Here is a 24994-nt window from a genome sequence, read left to right as displayed (position 1 = left end):
AAAAAAAGCTTTACTAAAAAGTGAGATAGATGTTTTGAGGTTTGTCAGACGTGCCAGAAAATTAAGAAAACGTACAAAGTATTACTTGAAGGAGATATCTCGTTTACCTGAAGCAATTGGAGCCTCTCGAGTTGCAAAAAATGTTCTGAGATCTGAAAGAATGATGTGGAAATTTTTAGATGACCCAGAAAATATTCCGCTGACAAATAACCACGCTGAACGGCAAATTCGGCATTATGTCGTTTATCGCAAAAACTCATATTTTACACAATCAAAGCGGGGAAATACATTCCTTGAGCGGATAATTTCATTATACTTAACTTGGAAACAAAGGGGTCTCAATCCTTTCCAAAATCTCCTATCTATTGTTTCTTAAACCACTCTCCTGAACGGATACGGTTTTTGCCCACCAGAGGGTGTCATTCCAGCGCGTGACGCTGGAATCTAGTTTTTATTATGGCCTTCTGGATCCCAGTGTCTGGGCACTGGGATGACATCCTGTTACACGTTCAACTTCATTCTCTCTCATCTCCCTATAACTTGGTAATGTAGAATTTTTTACATGCAACCCGGTGTATATTGCAACCAAAGCAGCTATGACACTGCAAACTACTGCACCAGCTACAAATGGAACCATTACAGCAGCAGTAATGAATAATCCTGTAATAACAACTCCAACAACATCTTTTGTCAATGAGGTGTTAAAATCCTTTTTGCTCTCTTTATATTTAGTTTCTTGTTCATTTGGCATAGAAAATTGAGCATCTACGAAGCCGTTAGCTTTATTATCATTATTTGGTGTGGCAGTTTGCTTAGTATTTGTTTCCTCTGGTATTACAGGCGTTTCATTTTCGTTACTATGACCTGGCTGATCATTAACACTACTTGACACAGGTTGGTTAGCATTTGCTTCTGTTACTATAGGAGGTGCTGGTACTATATTTTCTTCTACATTGGATGTTTCTGGTGTAATAAAATTTAATAGTATCTGAGTAATTTCTTCAACTTGTGTAGTTTGTTCTTTATCCATGGCCACCTTTAAAGCCTTTTGCATGTTTTCATCATTTACATGACCTAACAATAATTTAACTCCCTGGACATACTTTTGAGTAACAGCACAGAGCAAAGCGTTAAATTTTTCTTCTTCATTAAACTTACCACTATCCAGGAGTATTCTTACAACATCAGCTTGCTTAGTCGTTATAGCTTCGCTCAATCCAGCTTTTACATGTTTGAATTGACCAGTATTGCCTTCAGTTTTCAACTCTGTGAGTAATTTAATAATGTGTAGAAATATAGCACGATCATTGGTGTTGTCTGTAATATTAGGTCCCTTTGAATTAACAATATGCCCAAGTAAAGTATAATGATATTTATTTGTTTTTTTTATGTTTATCCTATTTTCTTTGAGCTTCTCACCAAACTCCTCAGCAGTTATATTAGGATTGTTAGTTACAATTTCCTTTATCTTTTCATAAGTCATGTCAAATTTTACCACTATTACTATCTAATTTATTATAGCAACTTTCCCATAACCAGTCAAGACATATTGCAGTTTCAAGCAGCATGATATATATTCAATGCTTTATTTATGGTTCTTAAAGCAAATGATGGAAGATTTAGCCTATAAATTAGTTAAAGTGACCGAAGCTGCAGCACTTGCTGCATATAAACTAGCAGGCTTCGGCGATGAAAAAAAGGCTGATCAGGTTGCAGTTGATGCAATGCGTACAGTATTAAATTCAATGGAAATAAATGGTACTATCGTAATTGGTGAAGGTGAGAGAGATGAAGCGCCGATGCTATATATTGGCGAGAAGGTTGGCACTGGAAATGGTCCTGAGATTGACATTGCTGTTGACCCACTTGAAGGCACTACGATTTGTGCTCATTACAAATCAGGGGCAATGTCCGTTCTTGCTGCAACGAAAAAAGGTAATTTTTTACATGCACCTGATGTTTATATGGAAAAGATAGCAGTAGGAAAAAATCTTCCAGAGGGTGTAGTCTCACTAAAAAATAGCATTGAAAAGAATCTAGACAATTTAGCCAAGGCAAAAAAATGCAAAGTGAATGATCTCGTGGTAACTGTACTTAAACGTGAAAGGCATGGTGAATTAATAGAGAAAATCAGGAAATTAGGAGCAAAAATTAAACTAATAGATGATGGTGATGTTGCGGCCATAGTTTCACTAGTAAATGGCAATCATGATATGTATATCGGTATAGGAGGAGCACCAGAGGGAGTGCTTGCGGCTGCAGCGCTAAGCTCTATCGGCGGACAGATGGAGGGAAGATTAGTACTTGACACGGATCAGTTAAGAGAAAGAGCAAAAAATTTAAATATTGATGACCCAGAAAAAGTCTACGCCGTAAAAGATATGGCAAGAGGTGAATCAGTGTTCATTGCAACTGGAGTAACAAGCGGAGAACTTGTGGATGGAGTTGATAACATATGTTCAACTAGTTCTTTAATAATTCTACCTAACAAGCTGATAAAGCTGCAAGTTATAAATTAGGTTAATTATTTTTCAATACACCTAAACTTTAGCTTTACAATACTGATATTAGAATATACTATTTATATTGTTTCTATCTTAAGAAAAAGGAGGTCCTGGAGTGGTAGGTTTATTGTTTCAATTATACAATAAGGTTCAATCTATAATTGACCCACATGATAAAAAGGTTCAACCTATAGTTGACCCACGTGATAAAAATGCTACAGAGGGTATTTCGCAAGAGAAATTAATTGTACAAGAAGTTTCCAAAGATGAATGTATGTTTGATAATAATCCTGAAGTACAATATATATTGTCAGACTTTGATAATTTAGATTTCTCAAATGGTCCATTTAACTATTCTTTGTATGATATAAATTATAATGAAGGTAAAGAGGCAAATCCATTCGATAAAATAGCAAAATATTATGGAAGAAAGAAAAATGTTTTTCTTTTTATCTCCATGCTGCAGAACAGTGAACAGTTAGAAAAAATAATCAATATAATAGGTGAGAAATGTAATGCTCAAGATAGAAAGAAATTCACAGAAAGATTGAATATATATTTGGGTAGAATTAGAGAGGGGGACCAGGATGCAAAAGAATTATTAAATGGCGATTTCCCTGGTGCTTTTTTTAATGGACCTCATATTGGAAAAAATCGCAATATTCATCAGAATCTTAATATTAAAATTAAACCTGGGCAAACTTTAGAAGTTAGTAGCTTATTCAACAAAAAAAGTGAATTAGAAAGAGAAAAAATATACAACGAAAAAGGTCAAAGAATAGCAACGATTGAGAAGAATGAGAAACAACAGAGGAACTACTCCTTTACAAAATTTGCAATACGTGACACCGAAATTAGTTGGGGTGCAAAAGATGAATCTGAAAAAGGCCTTAATTGCGCTGTTGTTTTAAATATAAATTTAGGTCAAGTTAGTATTAAAAAATCAACTATTGACGGTAAAGATGTTGAACCAAAGAAAATTTTAGAGTTAACTAAGCAAAACGAGGCTGTGCTTATAAAAGGTAAAGCTTTACATGAAGTTTTAGCAGCACATTTCATTAAGCAAACACCATGTGAGGAAAAAGAGAACATACAACCACACGAGAATATCATTGTACCTGATTCTGGTGCACCTAGCTCGGCTATTGATGAGAAAATAACTGTAGAGCATCCGTTCGGGAAAGCAGCAAATAAGATGGACAGAGAAGAATAATAAAGATAATCATAGAGAAAATGTGAGGTAACATGGTTGATTCTTTAGAATTGTGCGAAAATTTACAGCAAAAAATAAAAAAGTTAGAAGCAAAAATAGAAAGACTGGAATAAAGAGAATGAAAGTTTAAAAGCAGAAAGGATAATTTCATTATATTTGACTTGGGTATCTGTTCAGATGCATGGCTAATGCTGAAACAAAAATTCCAGTGCTCCCTTTCTTGTCATGCCAGTGCTTGACACTGGAATCCAGCCCTTTTACGCAGTCCCATTAAAAACGTTGTATTTTAACGTAGAATTAGCTACTTTTATACTCACCAATTTAATCTCTAATCAAAATTCCTGGATCCCAGTGTCTGGGCACTGGGATGACATCCTCCCTAGTGGATTCAAATCACAATATTCGTATAGTAAGCACTGATCACTTTTGCTTCAATATTTGCGATGCCCCTGAACAGATACAATTATTCTATTATCAGGAGGATGCCGTTAATCGCCTTGTATGATGCTACTTGTAACACTTATGCCCTGAACGGAGACAGTTTAGGCTGTTATGCCTGGCGACTTTATTGAAATAAGTTTTTCAACACTGCTAACAATAAAATTAGTTATACTGTTAGCTACCTCATCGAATTTATCATTTATCTCTTTTCCTATTTCTTGATTTTTAACATATTCGTGTAGAGCTAAAGCAGTTATAGCTGCACATGCTGCAATTAAGCCAGTTTGTGCTATAATGAATAGTGATAATCCTCCTACGAATATAGATGTTAATCCAATAGCCAGGTTTATAATTTTACTTTGTGTTGTTTGTTGCGTCGCTTGGCTTTGATCTGCCTGTTTATCCTCTAAAGCATTCGATATTGTTTTTAAGGCAACTTTTATCGCTATTGCTGCAACTGAAACCATAATTAGCCCTATAGCTATTTTTGCTAAAAGAAGAATCGACGGTAGCATCATTACAAATAATAGCGCGCCAATTCCTCCAGCTAACCACTTCTCATTTATTTTTTTTGATTGATTTGTACCAGTGTTCATTATTACCCTCCACTTTACTTATGATTTACCTATATCTAATACGAAATATGAAGGTAGTCAACTATATATTTTATATGAAAGATTGTATTAAAAGTTTTTCATGTTATTTTTTGCTGCTTCGTGGTTAAATTTGGAATTTTAGAAAGAGTTACGTATTATTTGAAATTCTTGTATACTGTTTTGAATCAGTTAAATAGATAATGAAGTGCAGGACGCAGTTTTAATTTTACAAGATGGTAAATGCTTTTGGGGAAAATCAATAGGTAAAAAAGGTAAGTGCATAGGTGAGGTCTGTTTTACCACTGGTATGACCGGTTATCAGCATACTATAACTGATCCTTCTTTTGCCGATCAAATTATAACGTTCACTTTTCCTCATATTGGTAACGTTGGAATAAACCATAAGGATAATGAAGGAAAGAAAATTTTTGCAAGTGGTGTGGTTATGCGTGAACTTTCTTCTATGTCCCACCCTTCTTCATATATCAGTTTAAATGATTGGTTAGAGAAAAATAACGTGATTGGGATATCAGGAGTTGATACTAGAGCTTTAACGAGACATTTGAGAGAACATGGATCTCAAAATGGAATGATATGCTCATCGAGTAAGGCGCATGCGTTGGACAAATTGAAGGAATACAAATCTGTAAATGGGATAGAAATAACCAATAAAGTCAGCTTGCATAGTAATTTTAAAAGTGACCTTAATGCAAAATATAGGGTTGTAATCGTTGATTTTGGCGTAAAAATCAGTATAGTTTCACGCTTAATAGAACTTGGTTGTACAGTTGAATTAATCAGACCAAGCACAGGTTTTGCTCAAAAAGTGTTGAGTATGAATCCAGATGGGATAGTGCTTTCAAATGGTCCTGGTGATCCGCAAGAAATAGGAGAAAGTGTAGTTTCAGAAATAGACATTATTATAAAATCTAAAATACCAATTTTTGGCATATGCATGGGCCATCAATTACTTGCGATTACTTTGGGGGCAAAGACCATCAAGATGGATATAGGTCACCGAGGGAGCAACCATCCAGTTTATGATGTAAGTAGTGGAAAAGTTGGGATCACTAGCCAAAATCATGGTTTTGTTGTTGATTCAGCTTCTCTTCCAAGTAATGTTGAAATTACTCACATTTCTCTATTTGATAATAGTGTAGAGGGAATAATGATGAAGGATTACTCAGTCTTTTCTGTGCAATATCATCCAGAAGAAGCGCCAGGTACGCATGATTCGCATTATTTGTTTAGACGTTTTATTGACAATATTGTGTTGTATAAAATGAAATCTGCATGATTTTAATTAGGGTAGGTTTTATTGCTTGATTTTTTAATTTTAGGCGTTTAGTATTAAATACAATAAGAGCTTAAGTTAAGATGCTAAAATAGTATTCTCTTAACAAATTTTTGCGGAGGAGTGACCGAGTGGTTAAAGGTAACAGACTGTAAATCTGTCCGCGTGAGCGTACGTAGGTTCGAATCCTACCTCCTCCATTGTGCGGGTATAGCTCAATGGTAGAGCTCTAGCCTTCCAAGCTAGTGACGTGGGTTCGATTCCCACTATCCGCTCTTTTTTTTGTTGTATTTTTATAAAATCAACATATTATTTATTGATGTATTTGTATTTTAGGTAGAAAAGTTTAAATTATGACAGCAGTAGTGGAAGCATTTGGAAAGCCGCATGTAAATATGGGAACAATAGGACATGTGGATCATGGGAAGACAACGTTAACAGCGGCAATAACAAAGCATTATGGAAATTTTGTAGCGTACGATCAGATAGATAAAGCGCCAGAAGAAAGGAAGAGGGGGATAACGATAGCAACAGCGCATGTTGAGTATCAGACGGAAAAAAGGCATTATGCACACGTTGATTGTCCTGGACATGCTGACTATGTAAAGAACATGATAGTAGGTGCAGCACAGATGGATGCGGCGATATTGGTAGTGTCAGGGGTTGATGGGCCAATGCCACAAACGAGAGAGCATATATTGCTGGCGAAGCAGGTAGGTGTTGGATATATCGTGGTGTATATAAATAAAGCTGATGTTGCTGATGCTGATATGATGGATTTAGTAGAAATGGAAGTGAGGGAATTGCTGAATAAATACGGATTTCCAGGGGATGAAGTTCCTGTGGTAGTGGGATCTGCATTGAAAGCGCTGGAGGATGACAGCAGCGAATATGGAAAGAAATCAATAGATAAATTGATGGAAAAGTTAGATGAATATGTGGCGGTTCCACCAAGGCCTGTGGATTTACCATTTTTATTGCCAATCGAGGATGTATTTTCGATATCGGGGCGAGGAACAGTGGTAACAGGAAGAATAGAGAAGGGAGAGATAAAGACGGGAGAAGAGATAGAGATAATAGGTTTAAAAGCAACACAAAAGACGATATGTACAGGTGTTGAGATGTTTAAGAAGTTGCTGGATAAGGGAAGTGCAGGGCTCAATGTAGGAATATTGCTGAGAGGAACAAAAAGAGAAGAAGTGGAGAGAGGGCAAGTATTAGCAAAACCGGGGACGATAACGCCGCATAGAAAGTTTAAGGCGGAGGTTTATATATTAAAGAAAGAGGAAGGAGGAAGGCATACACCATTTTTTGCGAATTACCAGCCACAGTTTTATTTAAGGACAACGGATGTAACTGGGAGCATAAAATTACTAGATGGGAAGGAGATGGTAATGCCAGGAGATAATGTGAGTGTAGAAGTAGAATTGCAAGTACCGATAGCAATGGATAAGGGATTGCGTTTTGCGATAAGAGAAGGCGGTAGAACTGTTGGTTCTGGTGTTGTTTCTGAAATTTTGGAGTGAGTGTAGTAACTAAGATGAAGCAAGATATATATATTAACATTAAGGCTTTCGATTGTTCTTTATTGGAGGAGTGTGTTCGAAAATTTGTTGATGAATTAAAGCGGTCCAGTGCAAAATTATCTGGTCCGATTGCGTTGCCAAGGAAAGATTCTAAATTTATTGTTAATAGATCTCCTCACGTTGATAAAAAATCTCGTGAACAGTTTGAAATGAGAACTTCTAGGCGTTTGATTGTTTTACATGATCTTACTCCTACTATGATGCAGATGCTTACAGGTTTATCTTTTTCTGCTGGCGTAGAAGTGGATTTAAAAGTCAAGGAAGTTAAGGTTTAGGAGAAGGAAATGAAGAGAATAAATTCGCTGAGGAGAATTGGTTTACTAATGATGAATATTGGTCATACTGCTATGTATTCTGACAATAGTCGCATGGCTGTAACTTTATTGCATCTCAGCGAAACTTATATTATTGATATAAAAGGACAAGATAAATGTGGCTATAATTCAGTCATTTTAGGCACAGGAGATTTTAAAAATATAGCAAAACCTCAGTTGGAATATTTAAAGAAAAAGGGTATAAATAATAAATGTAAGTTATACGAAAGTAGATTAAATGACCTGTCGGGAATAGAATGTGGTAAAAAAGTGGGAATCAATCATTTTGTGGTTGGTCAATATCTTGATATTACGGGTTATTCTATAGGTAAAGGATTTGCTGGTGTGATGAAGCGGCATAATTTCAGTGGGCTTAGGGCATCTCATGGTGTTTCTATTGCTCACAGATCACAAGGTTCCACTGGCCAATGTCAGGATCCTGGTAGAGTATTCAAAGGAAAGAAAATGGCTGGTCATTTAGGTAACAGCAGGATAACTGCACAAAATATGAAGATATTATCCATTGATCATGAAAATAGTATAATTGCTGTGAAGGGTAATAATGTTCCTGGGTTTAAAAATTCCTATGTTTTTGTAAGAGATGCAGTTAAAAAATCTTTACATAAAGATGTTCCTTTTCCGGTAGGTTTACTGTTAGATGTAAATGATGATGCTAGTAATTTGGTAAGTTAGTTATGGAATGTAATTTAGTTAATCTATCTAATGATAATGTAGGTACTGCTCAGCTCAATCCTTTGATATTTTCTGCTAAGCAAAAATTGAGTATTTTGCATGATATAGTGAGATGGCAATTAGCGAAGAGAAGAGCTGGTACTCATAAAACAAAAGGTATTAGTGATGTCTCTGGTACAACAGCTAAACCTTATGGTCAAAAACGTACCGGTAGGGCAAGACAAGGGAGCTTGCGATCTCCTCAATTTAGAGGTGGTGGGATTATTTTCGGCCCTGTTGTGAGGAGTCATACTTATTCTCTTAATAAGAAGGTACGCAAATTTGGTTTAAAAATTGCTTTATCTCTAAAGTATTTAAATAATCAAGTAATTATTCTGGATAATTTAAATATTGATGTGAAGAAAACGTCTGAAATGTGTAAATGTATTAAAAATTTTAAATTTTCTTCCTTTTTGATAGTTGGTGATTATGGAGATGATTTGTTGCGTGCGGCTAAAAACTTGCACTATGTAGACTTAATCAAACCTATTGGGTTAAATGTTTTTGATATATTGAATCACGAATGCGTGATGTTGACAAAGGATACTTTAAAGCATCTTGAAGGTAGATTGTTATGATCAAATATAATAATATAATAAAATCTCCTATAATTACAGAAAAGGCCTCTTTTTTGAGGGAGAAGTTTAATAAATATTCTTTGTATGTTTTTGTAAATGTAAATAAGCGTCAAATAAAGTTGGCAATAGAGTCTCTATTTGATGTTAAAATTTCTTCTATAAATGTTGTTAGAATTAAGCCTAAATATAGGCGTTTTAGGGGTGTGATTGGTTGTGAAAAACAGAAAAAGAAAGTTTATTTTTCTTTGATGGGTGGTCAAAAATTAGATATAATGAGCGTTTAGTATGGGTATGAAATTTTTTAATCCTGTTACTCCGTCTTCTCGTGGGACTGTGTTAGTAAGTAAAGTTGGTTTATCAAAAGATGAGCCAGAAAAGTCTCTTACATCCGGTAAAAAGTCCAGTGGTGGAAGAAATAATCATGGTAGAATTACAACTCGTCATAGGGGTGGTGGTCACAAAAAGAAGTATAGAGTGATAGATTTTAAGCGTAATAGAAGTGGTCAAGGTATAGTTGAAAAAATAGAGTATGACCCAAATAGAAGTGGGTTTTTGGCGTTAATATCATATAAGGAGGATGATATTAAGTCTTATATATTAGCTCCTCAAGGTATGAAGCCAGGTGATGTTGTTACAGCTGGGAATGATGCTGATATTTTGCCAGGGAATTGTTTACTACTCAAGCATATACCTGTTGGTTCTTTCGTTCATAATGTTGAGCTGAAGCCAGGTAATGGTGCTGCGATTGCTAGAGCTGCTGGTTGTTATGCACAAATCGTTGGTCGTGATGGCCAATATGTTTTATTACGACTCAGGTCTGGTCAAATTAGGTTGATTTTATCTTCTTGCAAGGCTACTATTGGTGTAGTATCTAACCCTGACCATAAGAATAGAAAGTTGGGTAAAGCTGGGAGAAGTAGGTGGCTTGGGATTAGACCTACTGTACGTGGAGTTGCAATGAATCCGGTTGACCATCCTCATGGAGGCGGGGAAGGAAAAACCTCTGGTGGTCGTCATCCTGTTACTCCTTGGGGTGTTGCAACAAAAGGAAAGAAAACTCGGAAGATAAATAAATCTAGTGATAAGTATATAAAACAATTGAAAGGTTAGTTTATGAGTAGATCTGCATGGAAGCCTCCTTTTTGTCATCCTTCTATATTAAAGTCGGTGAATAATGCTTTAAACAAGGGGTTTGTTAACATGGCTATAAAAGTTCATTCCAGGGCTTCTGTAATTCTTCCTAATTGTTTAGGTTTAAAATTTGCTGTTTATAATGGTAAGGATTATATTCCTGTGAATGTTAATGATCAGAATATGATAGGTCATAAGTTTGGTGAGTTTTCACCCACTCGTAAATTTACTGGGCATAGTGGTGATAAAAAGGCGACAAGAAGGTAATTGATATGAAAAACAGAGATGTAATAGTTAAAGCTGGTTCTAGGGTTTTAAAATCAACTCCTCGTAAATTGAATTTGGTTGCTGGTTTAGTACGTAATAAAAAAGTTTCTTTTGCCACTGTGCAATTAAGATTTTGTGAAAAGAAAGCTGCAGGTCTTATAAGGAAGGTATTAAATTCTGCGATTGCTAATGCTCAAAATTATGGATTGGATATCGATAATTTATATATAAAAGAAATTTTAATAGGTAAGTCTCTTACTTTGCGTAGGGTATGTCCAAAAGCTATGGGTAGAGCTAATAGAGTTAGTAAACGTTATAGTAATATAACTGTAAAATTGGGGGAAATTATATGATTCATAAAAATAGAAAATTAATAAGGAAAGTGCAAAAATATGGGAAACGTTAATCCTAAAGGATTTAGGTTAAAAATAATTAATACTTGGTCATCTATTTGGTATGCTGAGAAGGGTTATAAACAAGGGTTGCATCAAGATTTATCTATTCGCAGTTATATAAATGAATCTTTTAAGCATGCTGGTGTTTCTAAAGTAATTATAGAGCGTACGATCGATTTGGTATCTGTAATAATACATTCTTCTAGACCTGGAGTGATAATAGGTAAGAAAGGCTCGGATATTGAGAAGATAAAGCAAAAGATAGCTGAAAAAGTAAAAAATAATGTGGAAGTGAATGTAGTAGGGGTTAAAAGGTCTGAAATAGATGCAGTTTTAATATCAAACAGCATTGCACAGCAGTTAGAAAAAAGGGTTTCATTTAGAAGAGCGATGAAAAAAGCTATTCAAAGTTGTTTGAGGATGGGTGCTAGAGGTATTAAAGTAAGTTGTTCTGGGCGCCTTGGCGGAGCTGAGATAGCTCGTACTGAGTGGTATAAAGAAGGCCGTTTGCCTTTGCATACTTTACGTGCTAATATAGATTATGCTTTTGCTGAAGCAAAAACTATATATGGCATCATAGGAGTTAAGGTCTGGGTTTATATTGGTAACTAATTAGGTATATTGAAATGTTTATTCCTAAAAAAAGTAAATATAAAAAAGTATTTAAAGGACGAATTAAGGGTAACACGAAAGGTGGTAGCACATTATCTTTTGGAGATTATGGTCTAAAGGCTATGGAAGCAGGTAGGATTCAATCTAAGCATATTGAAACTGCAAGGCGTGTAATATCTAGAACATTAAAACGCTCTGGTAAAGTGTGGATAAGAATTTTTCCTGATACCCCTGTTAGTAAAAAGCCGGCGGATGTGCGTATGGGTAAAGGGAAAGGTAGTGTTGAGTTTTGGGTATTTAAAGCTAAGCCCGGTAGAATGTTGTTTGAAATTAGCAGTGATGTTCCCATGCATTTAGCAAGATTGGCGCTTGAAAAGGCAACTGCTAAGCTTCCTATGAAGTGTAAATTTGTATCTAATCATAATTAAATGGAGTTGCAATGGATATAGCTGACATTGAATCGAGGTCCTCGCAAGAATTGCATGAAATTCTTGTGAATTTGAGAAAAGAGTTTGTTAATTTGGTTTTTCAAAAGAAGCTGGGCCAGTGCAACAATATTTCGCGTTTTAGCTTAATAAGAAAGAGCATAGCTCGTATTTTAACTACATTAAATAAAAGAAGAAGAGAGGAAAAGAATGCCTAAAAAGGTTTTTTGTGGTACTGTAACTAAGGCTAAGTGTGATAAGACTGTAAAGGTTTCGGTATTACAAGTGTATAAGGATGAGCTGTATAAAAAGGTTATAAAAAAATACAAGAAGTATACAGCACATGATGAGAATAATAGTTGTAAAGAAGGGGACAAGGTTTTAATACAAGAACACAAGCCTATTTCTACTACTAAAAAATGGGTTATTGTTAATAGCTCACATTGAATAGGATATTTATATGATTCAAAAAAATACATTGTTGGAAGTAGCTGATAATTCTGGCGCGCGTGCAGTGCTTTGTATTGGTTTATTGGGTGGTAGAAAGTCTGCATCTATAGGTGACACAGTTATTGTATCTACTAAATCTATTACTCCAAGAGGGAAAGTTGAGAAGGGAAAAGTATATAGAGCAGTTGTGGTGAGGGTGAAAAGCCCTATTAGAAAATCTGATGGTTCTGTAATTCGTTTTTCTAGCAATGCTGTAGTTTTGATTAACGATCAAGGTGAACCACTTGGCACTCGGGTGTTTGGTCCGGTAAAAAAGTTATCATCTGGTTCTTTTATGAAGATAATGTCATTAGCTGTTGAGGTTTTATAATGAGTGCTAAAATAAAAAGTGGTGACGACGTTATAGTTTTAACTGGTAAAGATAAGGGAAAAATTGGTAAGGTAATCAAAGTTATAGCACGTGATGCTAAAAAGAAAGTAATTGTTTCTGGAGTGAATGTGCATAAGAGACATACTAAACCAAAAGCTGGTAGTAGTGGTGGTATATTAAATAAAGAGTTAGCTATTGATATATCCAACGTTGCAACATTGGACCCTAAATATAAAACTCCAACTAGAGTGGGGTTTAAGGTTATAGACGGTAGAAAAGTGCGTTTTGCAAAAGTTTCTGGAGAAGTGATAGATTAGGTTGATATGTTTAAAGAATTGTATAAAGATAGCATAGTAAAGTCCTTGAAGGATAAGTTTAATTACGGCAATATAATGCAAGTGCCTAAACTTGTCAAGGTGTGTATCAATATGGGCGTTGGAGATGCTGCTACAGATAGTAAAGCAATAAATGAACCACTTGATAGCCTATATTTGATTGCTGGGCAGAAGCCTTTATCAACTTTTGCAAAAAAATCTATTTCTGGCTTCAAGATCAGAAAAGGTGCTACAGTAGGTTGCAAAGTAACTTTGCGTAGAGATAAAATGTATGAGTTTTTAGAAAGATTGATATATATTGCTTTGCCAAGGGAAAAAGATTTTAGAGGATTTAGTGTGAAGCAATTTGACGGTAATGGTAATTTTTCCTTTGGTATAAAGGAACATATCTCGTTTTTAGAAATAGACTATGATAAAATAAGTAAAATTAGAGGTATGGATATTAATATTATAACAAGTGCAGTTAGTGATAAGGAAGCAAAGGAATTATTACTGGCTCTTAAATTTCCTTTTTTTGATTAATTGAGAGGAGAAATATATGGCAAAAAAATCTATGATAGAAAGAAATCTTCGCAGAATAAAGTTGTGCGATCAATATAAAGAAAAAAGAGAAAAATTGAAATCTATAATAAATAATAAGAATTTGTCTATTGTAGAAAGGTTTACAGCTCAAAATAAATTAATTAAAAAATTGCCTAGAAATTCTTCTAAAACCAAAATTAGAAATAGGTGTGCTTTAACTGGGAGACCAAGAGGAGTATATAGAAAATTTGGTTTATGTAGAATTGTTTTGCGTGATTTATGTTCTTTTGGGCAAATTCCAGGAGTTACAAAGTCTAGTTGGTAAATATAATATAAGGAGTATATTGTGGCGTTATCTGATAGTATTGGTGATTTTTTAACAAGGATACGTAATGCTCAATTGGCAATGCATAGGGCAACAAGGGTACTATTTTCTAAGATGAATTCTTCTATATTGGAGATTTTAAAAGAGGAAGGGTATATCCTTGATTATGAAAAGCAAGTTGTAGATAATTTACCTTCTTTCATTGTAAAATTGAAGTATTATGAGAAGTCACCTGTAATTAGTGACATAGTTAGGGTGTCAAAGCCTGGTTGTCGTCGTTATTCTAAGTATAAGGACATTTCTAAAGCATATAATGGTCTTGGTATTTTTATTATATCGACACCCAAAGGAGTGATGACTGATTATAATGCACATAAGTTAAAGGTTGGTGGAGAAGTTTTGTGTCGTGTGTTTTAAATAATAGGAGAAATTCATGTCTCGTATAGGTGCTGCTCCTATCAATATTCCTGCTGGTGTTTCAGTTGAATATAATAATGGTAGTATGTTAATAAAGAGTGCTAAGGCTGAAAAGGAAGTTAGCTTGATCAGGGATGTTGTGTGTCAGATTATTGATAATCAGCTATTGCTTTCTGTTGATCAAGATAAAGATAATTATGATAAAATAAAGCCTATGTGGGGCACTTATAGGAGTAATATTAATAATATCATTAACGGCATGGTTGATGGTTTTTCTGTTAATCTTGAGATTAACGGTGTGGGATATAAGGCAGAGTGTGATGGTAAGTATTTGACTTTGTATCTTGGTTATAGCCATAATGTTAAATATAAAGTGCCTAAAGATGTTGAGATTAAGTGCATAAAGCCAACTCACTTAGTAGTTAGTGGTATGGATAAGCAGAAGGTCTATATGGTGGCGTCTGATATATGCAAAATTAGAAAATATGATCCTTATAAAGGTAAGGGTGTTGTAATAAAAGGCAAATTTATGCTGCGTAAGGTTGTAAGTAAAAAGAAGTAATAAAAATGAAAAGATCGTATAATTTTTTAAGTAATTCTGAAAAAAGGAAGTTACGTAATAGAGCGAAGCTTGACAAGAGCGCTGAACGTTTACGTATATCCATATTTAAATCTAATAGGCATTTTTATGTCCAGTTAATTAATGATGTAAAAGGAATAACTCTCACTTCAGCTTCTACTTTGGATGCTAAAATTAAGGATGTATGTAAAGGGAAAGTCAACGCTGAAACTATAAAACAGGTTTCTTCTTTAATGGTTGAGCGTCTGTCTGGCATGAAATTAGAGCAGCAGCTTACGTTTGATCGTGGAGCGTATAAATACACAGGATTAGTTTCTCAATTTGCTGAGGCTTTAAGAAGTTCTGGATTTGAATTTTAGAAGGTTTTGAATATGGCTATAAAGAATTTACAAAATAATAATGATTTATCAGAGCTTTTAGTTTCGGTACGAAGAGTGACAACGGTTACCAAAGGTGGTAGAAGATTTTCATTTTCAATTTTGGTTGTTGTTGGCGATGAGAAGGGTAGGGTAGGGTGTGGAATAGGTAAGCACGCAGAAGTTGCTGAAGCAAGAGTCAAAGCTGTAAATGCTGCAAAGAAATCAATGATTAGAGTGTACTTGCGTGAAGGTAGAACTTTGCATCATGATATTAAAGCTAAATTTTGTTCTGGTGAGATAGTTTTAAGAACCGCAAGAGCCGGAACAGGTATTATTGCTGGTGGAGCGATTAGATCAGTTTTTGAGGTGTTAGGTATAAAGGATGTGGTAGCTAAATCCACTAGATCAAATAATCCTCATAACGTTATATGTGCGGTGTTTAAGGCTTTTGATAGTATGTTATCTCCTCGTCAGGTAGCAAGCAAAAGAGGCAAAAAGATTAGCGAGATAGTTGGAAACAGGTAAAGTATGAATAATGCTGTAAAATTAAACTCTATATTTACTAAATTATCTAAGAAAAAGAAGCCTAAGTTGCTGGGTAGAGGTATCGGTTGTGGTAAAGGTAAAACATCCGGTAGAGGGCATAAAGGGCAGAAGGCTAGAAGTGGAGTTTCTATAAATGGTTTTGAGGGTGGACAACAGTCTATATATACTCGTTTGCCTAAAAGAGGTTTTAAGCCTATACGTAGGAGCATATACTCTATAATTAATGTTGGCGATATACAGCGCTTAATGGAAGCTAAAAAAATAGTGAAAGACTCTGTTATAGATAAGGAGAGGCTGTATAAATTAGGTTTTATAAAGTCTATTAAGGATAAAATTAAACTTCTTAATAAAGGTAAGTTGAGCGAAAAATTTGTGTTTCATGTTGATTTTGCGTCAGAAGCTGCAAAAAAATCTGTAGCTTCAGTTGGTGGTAGTGTGGAAATACTATCGTAAGTCATGGGCAATAAATCAGCATTTAATAGCTTGGATCCTACGTTGTTATATAAAGGCGATTTATTAAAGCGTATATTTTTTACGCTAATAGCTTTAATTTGCTATCGCTTGGGTACTTATGTGCCTATTCCTGGAATTAATCTTGATGTAATTAATGATATATTTCCCAAAGATGGCTCAGGCGTTTTTGGAGTATTTAATTTATTTTCTGGTGGTGCATTGGCTAGAATGACAATTCTAGCATTGAACGTTATGCCATATATAATGGCTTCTATCATTATTCAGTTACTTTCTTCTGCGATTAAAGGAATGAAGGAAGTTAAGAATGATGGAGAGTCAGGCCGTAGAAAGATGAATTCTTATATACGCTATCTGACCATAGTAATTTGTGTATTTCAATCAATTCCAATTTTGGTTGGATTGGAAGGGATGAATAGGGAAGGGGTATTGGTTGTAATCGAACCTGGTGTTATGTTTCGTACAATAGGTGTTTTCAGCCTTTTAGGTGGAACTATGCTTTTAATATGGCTTGGTGAACGAATCAGCGCTAGCGGTATAGGCAATGGTATCTCATTAATCATTTTCACGGGTATAATATCAGAGTTACACAGCGCTTTGTCATCTTTGTTAACGTTAAATAAAAACGGTAGCGTATCGTTATTTATTATCCTTTTTGTTTTGGTATTGTTTTTTTTGCTGCTACTCTTAGTCATTTTTGTAGAGTCTTCTTATAGAAAGGTTATTGTTCAACATCCTAAAAAGCAATTTAAAAGATTACATAATGACGATTTTACTTATATTCCATTGAAGATTAATTTATCTGGTGTAGTACCAACCATTTTTGCTAATGCAATTTTATTGACACCTATTTCAATTGCAAATTTCTATAAGGGGCACGCTTTTTCTGATTTTATTTTGAATTACTTTATGGCAAATAAAGTAGTATATATTGTAGCCTATTTGGTGCTGATAGTATTTTTTAATTTTTTCTATACCAATTTTATATTTAATCCAGAGGAAAACGCAGATTTTCTTAAAAAAAATGGTGGTTTTATACCTGGTAGAAGGCCTGGGAAACATACTTCTGATTACCTTCAAGATATAGTTTTTAAGTTGACATTCATTGGCTCTGCGTATTTGGTAGTCATATGTACTGTACCTGAAGTTATGAGATATTATTATGATATACCATTTATTTTTGGTGGGACGAGCTTACTGATTATAGTGAACGTTATTACTGATACTATTATGCAAATACAATCTTATATTTTTTCAAATAGGTACGACAACTGGATAAAGAAATATGAGTCTAAAACGAGGAAAGTAAGATGATCATTACGATTTTTGGTCCTCCAGGTTCTGGTAAAGGTACTCAGTCAAGCTTGTTAATAGCAAAATATAATTTAAAATTAATTTCAGTAGGGGATTTATTAAGGAATATTATATCTAGCAGTAGTGAGTTAGGTAAAAAAATAAAGGGTACCGTGGAATCTGGTAATTTAATTCAAGATGAAATTATATGTGGATTATTACGTGACCAGCTTGCATTAGTGGATGATAATTGCTTATTAGATGGTTTTCCGAGAAATTTAAACCAGGCTCATTTTTTGACTCAAGTTTTGCAAGAAAAATATAATAGGGATGTTGACATTGTAGTTGAGCTACAGCTTGACGATAATATTGCAATCGATAGGTTAAAAAATCGTCTCGCGTGTTTGGACTGTAAAAGCATATATAGTGTATCTTCTTTTAAGAGTACTACTTGTGCTAAATGTAAAAGTACGAGGTTAGAGAAAAGAATTGATGATGCTGATATGTCTGCAATTAATAAGAGAATAAGTGAATATCACCTTCAAATGAAAGGTTTACGCGAGTATTATAAAGGCAAATTATTAACAATTGACGCTAATTTGAGTGTTGATGAGGTAACGCAAGAGATTGAAAGTAAAATTTCTTGTAATTTGGTTTGACTCTGAGTTGTTTTATGGTATAAATTAAGAGTTGTTATTAATAAAGTATCGAGGTACCAGTGGCACGTATTGCAGGCATAAATATTCCAGTGAGGAAATGTGTTCCTTTTGCATTAACTTATATATATGGTATAGGTATTGCTACTGCGAATGTAATTTGTCACGCTTGCGAAGTTGATAAGCGCAAACGTGTTTCAGAATTACGAGATGAAGATATAGAAAAGATCAGCAGTTTCATTAGACAAAATTATGTTATAGAAGGTGAGCTCAGAAAAGAAGTGGCTATGAACATAAAATCTTTAGTGGAAATGGGATGCTATAGAGGGGTGAGACATAGAAAAGGTTTACCTGTGAGAGGGCAAAGGACTCATACTAATGCTAAGACTCGTAAAGGTAGATCTCGGTTGCCTATTGCTGGGAAAAAATAAAATTTATTATTATTGTGAGTTTTAATGAAAAAAGTCAAAACGGTTGGTAAGAGTAAGAAGGAGTTTATTACTGGTGTTGTCCATATTCGTGCAACTTTTAATAATACTTTTGTAAATGTAACTGATGTTCATGGTAATACGCTATGTCAAACTTCTGTGGGTGCATGTGGTTTTTCAGGTTCGAGAAAATCCACACCTTATGCTGCAGGTAAGGCTGCGGAGGCTGCTGCGAAGAATGCAATAGAGAGATTTGGTATGAAGGTTGTCTCTGTAATAATTCGTGGTCCTGGCTTTGGTACCGAAGCTGCGGTTAAAGCACTTCAGAGCTGTGGGTTGACTGTGACTTCAATTGCAGATAAAACCGCAATTCCTCATAATGGGTGCAGGTTAAGAAAAAAAAGAAGAGTATAGGATATTTGAAAAGGTTGTTTTATGTATTATAATAATGATGTTTCTCTCTGTAGCAATTTAGATAAATTGATTAAACCTAGTTCAGTTAAGGTAATATCAGATGATTCAAGTGAAAAAAGTGATATAGTGCTAGAACCGTTGGAAAGTGGTTTTGCTTTAACATTAGGTAATGCATTAAGACGTGTAATGTTATCTTCTCTTAAAGGTAGTGCTGTTTATGGAATAAAAATTGAAGGTGTAACTCATGAGTTCACTTCAATTCAAGGGGTGAGAGAAGACGTAACTGATATAGTATTAAATATGGGTATGTTGAGGTGTAAATTAAATGGTGCTTCTAATAAATGCTTAAATTTAAACGCTAAAGGGCCTTGCCAGGTATTAGCTGGGATGATAGAAACTGATGATCAATGCTCTATTGTTAATAAAGATTTGTTAATATGTACGCTGGGGCAAAATGTGGAGCTTAACATGACCATATACGTGGCTAGCGGAAAAGGTTATCTTCCTGTAACTAAATATAAAGAAAATGAACTTTTGAAGCTTATGAGTGAACAGGATTTAATTGGTTTTATTCCAGTTAATGCTTTGTATAGCCCTGTCAACAGGGTTTCGTACAGGGTAGAGAACAGTCGTGTTGGCCAAGTGACTGATAAGGATAAGCTGATATTGTCAATTGAAACTGATGGTACAATTTCTCCGAGTCAAGCTGTTGACTCTGCTGCAAGAATATTACAGGAGCAACTTCAGCCCTTTATTAGTTCTGATGTAAGTTATAAAAAATCGCAGGTTTCTTCGTCTAGTGGTGCTAAAGATTTGGGTTATGACCCTGTCTTATTGCGTAAGGTAGATGAAATGGAATTATCTGTCAGGTCTCATAACTGTCTGAAAAACGAAAACATCACTTATATAGGTGATCTTGTGCAAAAGACAGAAGGTGAAATGTTAAGAACTGCTAATTTTGGCAGAAAGTCTTTGAATGAGATTAAGGCAGTTTTGACTAATTTTGGCTTGTCTTTGGGTATGAATGTGCTAAACTGGCCACCTAAGGATATAGATGAGTTGGCTAAACAACATACTGATGAAGATTAGGTGATATATGAAACATGGAATAAAAAAACGTAAACTATCTCGTTGTACTGAACATAGATTATCGACGTTAAAGAATCTATCTATCTCATTAATTAACCATGAGCAGATTGTAACTACTTTACCAAAAGCTAAGGAACTTCGTCCATATGTCGAAAAGTTTATTACAATTGCTAAGAATAAGAATACTTTACATGGTAGAAGACTTTTGCTTTCACGCCTTCATAATAGTAAGTTAGCAGTTGATAAGTTATTAAACGTCTTAGCCAGCCGTTATCAAGATCGTAAAGGTGGGTATTCTAGAATAATAAAATTTAGCACTCGAAAGGGTGATTGCGCTTCAATGGCAGTGATAGAACTGGTTGATAGGGATATTGCAGCAAGAGGTAAGGTTTATAGTAAAAATAAAGAAGGAGGCAAAGTAGTTACACAAAGTTAATTGTTATCATAATTGTTCTTCTTGTGGTAAGTAGGTTACGCTACTTTGTAGGTTACTTTGGCGAGTTATTAGTTTTAGTATATTTAAAACTGAAATGGTATAATGTTATAAAACGCCGTTACCGTTGTAAGTTCGGTGAAATTGACTTAATTGTATCTAAAAAAAAGGAGCTGATTTTTATAGAAGTTAAAACAAGTTTACTTGGAAAAGAAATACCGATATCTCATCTTCAATGTCAGTCTATTATAAATTCTTCTAAGTATTTCTTAAGTAAAAACCTTAGTTTTTTAGATTATTCAGTCAGATATGATTTATATTTTCTTTCCTTAAAGAGAAGACCTGTTTATATAAAAAATGCTTGGATTGAAGAATGAAAGATTTGTAGCTGAATTAATTTAGATTTACTGGATTTAATATGAAAAAGACCCAATACAATAATTTAGTTTCATCTTACGCTAGAGTGCTATTTCATGTCTCAGGAAGCAGGTTAGGTATTATAAGGGAAGAAGTAGAATTTTTGTTGGCTTTTTTTAAGGATCAACGTGATGTTTTTGTGTACCTATCTCATCCTATGATTTCTTTTGCACACAAAAAAGAAGTGATGCTTTCTATAAATGAGCACTTGAGTGAGAATTTAGTAAAATTTATTATGGTTATATTTGCAAATAAACGCTCTAGTTTATTGATCCTTATATTAGAAAAATTCTTAAGTCTTGCAAGAGAAAATGAAAATGAATTCGAAATTACTATAAAGTCAGCAGAAACTTTAAAGGAATCTGATATAAAAATAATTACTGAATCTTTGAGCTTTCTTGGTAAAATAATAAAAGTAAGCAATGTGGTTGACCCTTCTATACTAGGTGGCTTCGTAGTTAGGTATGGTTTTAATTTGATCGATGCTTCGCTAAAAAGTTACTTGGATAGGTTAGTTGACTTAAGTAAAATGGAAATATTAAAAGTAAGGAATTTTGTATGAAGAACAGTATGAATGTTTCTGAGATAGCAAGTATAATAAGAGAAAAGGTTGAGACGTTTGATAATCCTATAAAGCGGGAAAATATAGGTGAAGTAATTTCAGTAACAGATGGTATCGCATTGGTTTATGGGCTGGAAAAAGCAAAATTCGGTGAAAAGGTATTTTTTGCAAGTGGTGTAGAAGGAATAGTTCTCGATTTAGATCATGATACGGCTGGAATAGTTGTGCTTGGTAATGACCGTGATGTGAAAGAAGGGGACGTTGTAAAATGTAGTGGTGATGTTGTGCAGGTGCCTGTAGGACATGAATTGTTAGGGAGAGTTGTAAATGCGTTGGGCCATCCTATGGACGACGGTGGGGAAATTAGAGCCAAAAACAGAATGGATATAGAATCTAAAGCGCCAGGCATTATTGATCGTAAGTCTGTGCATGAGCCACTGCAAACAGGAATTAAAATTATAGATTTGCTAATTCCAATAGGTAGAGGGCAGCGTGAATTAATTATTGGTGATAGACAAATTGGTAAAACTACTATTGCGCTTGATACTATTATCAATCAGAAGAAGATTAACGATGAGGTAAACGAAAATCAAAAAGTTTACTGTGTTTATGTTGCTATTGGGCAAAAAATTTCAACAGTAGCAAAAGTGGTAAATAAGCTGAAAGAAAGTGGAGCATTAGAGTATACAACTGTAGTTGTGGCTAGTGCATCTGACTGCGCGCCTATGCAATTTTTAGCACCTTATGCTGGTTGTACTATTGGGGAATTTTTCCGTGACAATGGAATGCATTGTTTGATTATATATGATGATTTATCTAAGCATGCTGTGGCATATAGGCAGATGTCTTTATTGCTCAGACGTCCTCCTGGTCGTGAAGCTTACCCTGGAGATATATTCTATGTACATTCTCGCTTGCTTGAAAGAGCTGCTAAAATGTCTGATAAAAAAGGGCAGGGTTCTTTAACTGCTTTGCCAATTGTCGAAACTCAAGCTGGTGATGTATCTGCATATGTGCCAACAAATGTTATTTCAATTACCGATGGGCAGATCTTTCTTGAGTCTGAATTATTTTATAAAGGATTTCGACCTGCAGTAAATATAGGTTTGTCAGTTTCACGGGTTGGTTCTGCTGCACAACTAAAGTCTGTGAAGAAAGTTGCTGGTTCTATAAAGCTAAGCTTAGCTCAGTATAGAGAATTAGAAGATTTTGCAAAATTTGGTTCTGATCTTGATGCTAGTGTTCAATTATCCTTGAATAAGGGTAAATATCTTGTCGAGTTATTAAAGCAGAAACAACATTTACCTATGTCAATAGAAGAGCAAGTAGTGCTGATGTATATTTTTTCTAACCTATATAATCAGTTAAGTAAAATACAAATAAGTTACATTAATAAATTTGAACATGATCTTATTAATTATTTTCATACTGTACACCCTGGGGTTTTAAAAAAGTTGTCAAATGACATGAGTGATGATATAAAAGGTGATATTTTTAACATTGTGAGTAATTTCGTTACTCAATTTAATTGCGTTTAGGTGGTGATTATGGCTTCATCCATTATTAATAAATTTCCTATGACGAGGGAAGGTTTTGAGAATATGCAAGCCGAACTTGAAAAATTAAAGGAAGAAAAACCTTCTGTGATACAGGCTATTTCTGATGCTCGTGATCAAGGTGATTTGTCTGAAAACGCAGAGTATCATGCAGCACGGGAAAGGTTAGGTTTTATTGAAGGCCGTATAATGGAGATAGAAAGTAAGCTCTCACATGCGGAAGTAATAGAAGTAAAAAATTTGTCTGGTGATTCAGTAATGTTTGGTGCAACTGTGACATTAAGCATGTTAAGTGATAATAACGGTGAAGTGGAATATGTTTATAAGGTTGTAGGCGAATATGAAGCTGATGTTTCAAAGCAGTTAATATCTACTAGTTCACCACTTGGGAGTGCCTTAATCGGCAAAAAAGTCGGTGAATATGTGGAAGTGACAGTGCCAAATGGAGAGAAATTGTATAAAATAGTTAAGATTGAATTTAAGTAAATTATTATGGTACAGGCCACTTATGCTTCAATGAGTCTACCAGGTATTTCTTCTGTGGAAGATGTATTAGAGGATGCTCGTTCCGGTAAATTATTCATTTTAGTTGATGATGAAAATAGAGAAAATGAAGGCGATTTGATTGTCTTAGCTGAGAAAATAAAGCCGGAACATATGGCTTTTATGGTTAGGTACGGTACAGGGGTTGTTTGCTTAGCAATGACTAAATTTCACATGAAAAGGTTGGGCCTTAATTTCATGGAAAAGAAAAATATTGGTGAAAATCATACCGCATTTACTACATCAATTGATGCACGTTATGGCATTACAACCGGTGTTTCAGCAGAGGATAGAACGAAAACTATACATGCTGCTATCAACAAGGATGGTACTCAGGATGACATCATAACTCCAGGTCATGTTTTTCCTGTAATTGCACATAAAGGTGGGGTGGCACAACGTGCTGGTCATACTGAAGCGAGTGTTGAAATGGCGAAGTTAGTAGGGTTTGATCATTCAGCAGTTATTTGTGAATTAGTGAATGATGATGGCTCTATGATGCGCTTACCTCAGTTACTTAAATTTGCTGAACAACATAAAATTAAGTTAACTACCATCGACAAACTTATCAGTTACGTTAAAAATTTAAACTAGCGTTTATAAATTTGTATAATTTAAGTGTTAAAATATAGAATTTCTATAAATTATACAAGCACAGAATTTTCATGTTTAGAGTTGCTAAGTTTTTGACCTTATTGTTCTTTTTTGCATATTGTAATAATGCTTACTCTATTAACATTATTAGAGATAGTGAAGTGGAAGCAATAGTGAAAGAGCTAGCGCAACCTTTATTTTCTGCTGCGGATATTGATCATGAGCAAATAAAAGTTTTTATAATTAATGACAATTCGATTAATGCTTTTGTAATTAACAATAACAGTATTTTCATTCATTTAGGACTTTTACAATATTCGGCTAAACCTTATGTCCTGCTTGGTATATTAGCACATGAGATTGCTCACATATCTGCTGGTCATATATTGCAAATGAGTAGTGCTATGGGTTATTTTCAATCGATAGCAATGATTAGTTATATGGTAGGATTAGTTTCTAGTATTATCATTAACCCTCAGGTTGCTGGTGCAATTTTGCTTAGTGGTGTAGCGTTTAGTTCAAGGCTATTTTTTAACTATTCTCAAG

General features: G+C 34.6%; 2 protein-coding genes and 2 non-coding genes across 4 annotated transcripts; all 4 read left to right on the top strand.

The window, feature by feature from the left end:
• The first annotated feature begins 6141 nt into the window (after positions 1-6141).
• Positions 6142-16566, top strand: LOC123257938 (elongation factor Tu 1-like). Its single transcript, XM_044717879.1, has one exon. It carries the CDS (start codon positions 6402-6404, stop codon positions 7572-7574), a length of 1173 nt encoding a protein of 390 aa, XP_044573814.1. The 5' UTR covers positions 6142-6401; the 3' UTR covers positions 7575-16566.
• Trnay-gua lies at positions 6166-6248 on the top strand. The gene has a single exon. It is a non-coding gene; the product is annotated as a tRNA-Tyr (tRNA).
• Positions 6253-6323, top strand: Trnag-ucc. The gene has a single exon. It is a non-coding gene; the product is annotated as a tRNA-Gly (tRNA).
• Positions 16567-21589: 5023 nt separating the features above from the next.
• Positions 21590-24502, top strand: LOC123257946 (ATP synthase subunit alpha). Its single transcript, XM_044717889.1, has one exon. It carries the CDS (start codon positions 21752-21754, stop codon positions 23291-23293), a length of 1542 nt encoding a protein of 513 aa, XP_044573824.1. The 5' UTR covers positions 21590-21751; the 3' UTR covers positions 23294-24502.
• Positions 24503-24994: the final 492 nt, after the last annotated feature.

This window comes from Drosophila ananassae (assembly GCF_017639315.1).
Source record: "Drosophila ananassae strain 14024-0371.13 chromosome 4 unlocalized genomic scaffold, ASM1763931v2 tig00000077, whole genome shotgun sequence".
Lineage (NCBI taxonomy): Eukaryota > Metazoa > Arthropoda > Insecta > Diptera > Drosophilidae > Drosophila > Drosophila ananassae.
The sequence above is the reverse complement of the archived record's forward strand: the minus strand, read 5'-3'. Positions and strand labels throughout refer to the sequence as shown.

Coding starts and splice junctions, on each gene's coding strand:
- LOC123257938 (XM_044717879.1), top strand. CDS start 6,402: ATGACAGCAGTAGTGGAAGCATTTGGAAAGCCGCATGTAAATATGGGA.
- LOC123257946 (XM_044717889.1), top strand. CDS start 21,752: ATGAAGAACAGTATGAATGTTTCTGAGATAGCAAGTATAATAAGAGAA.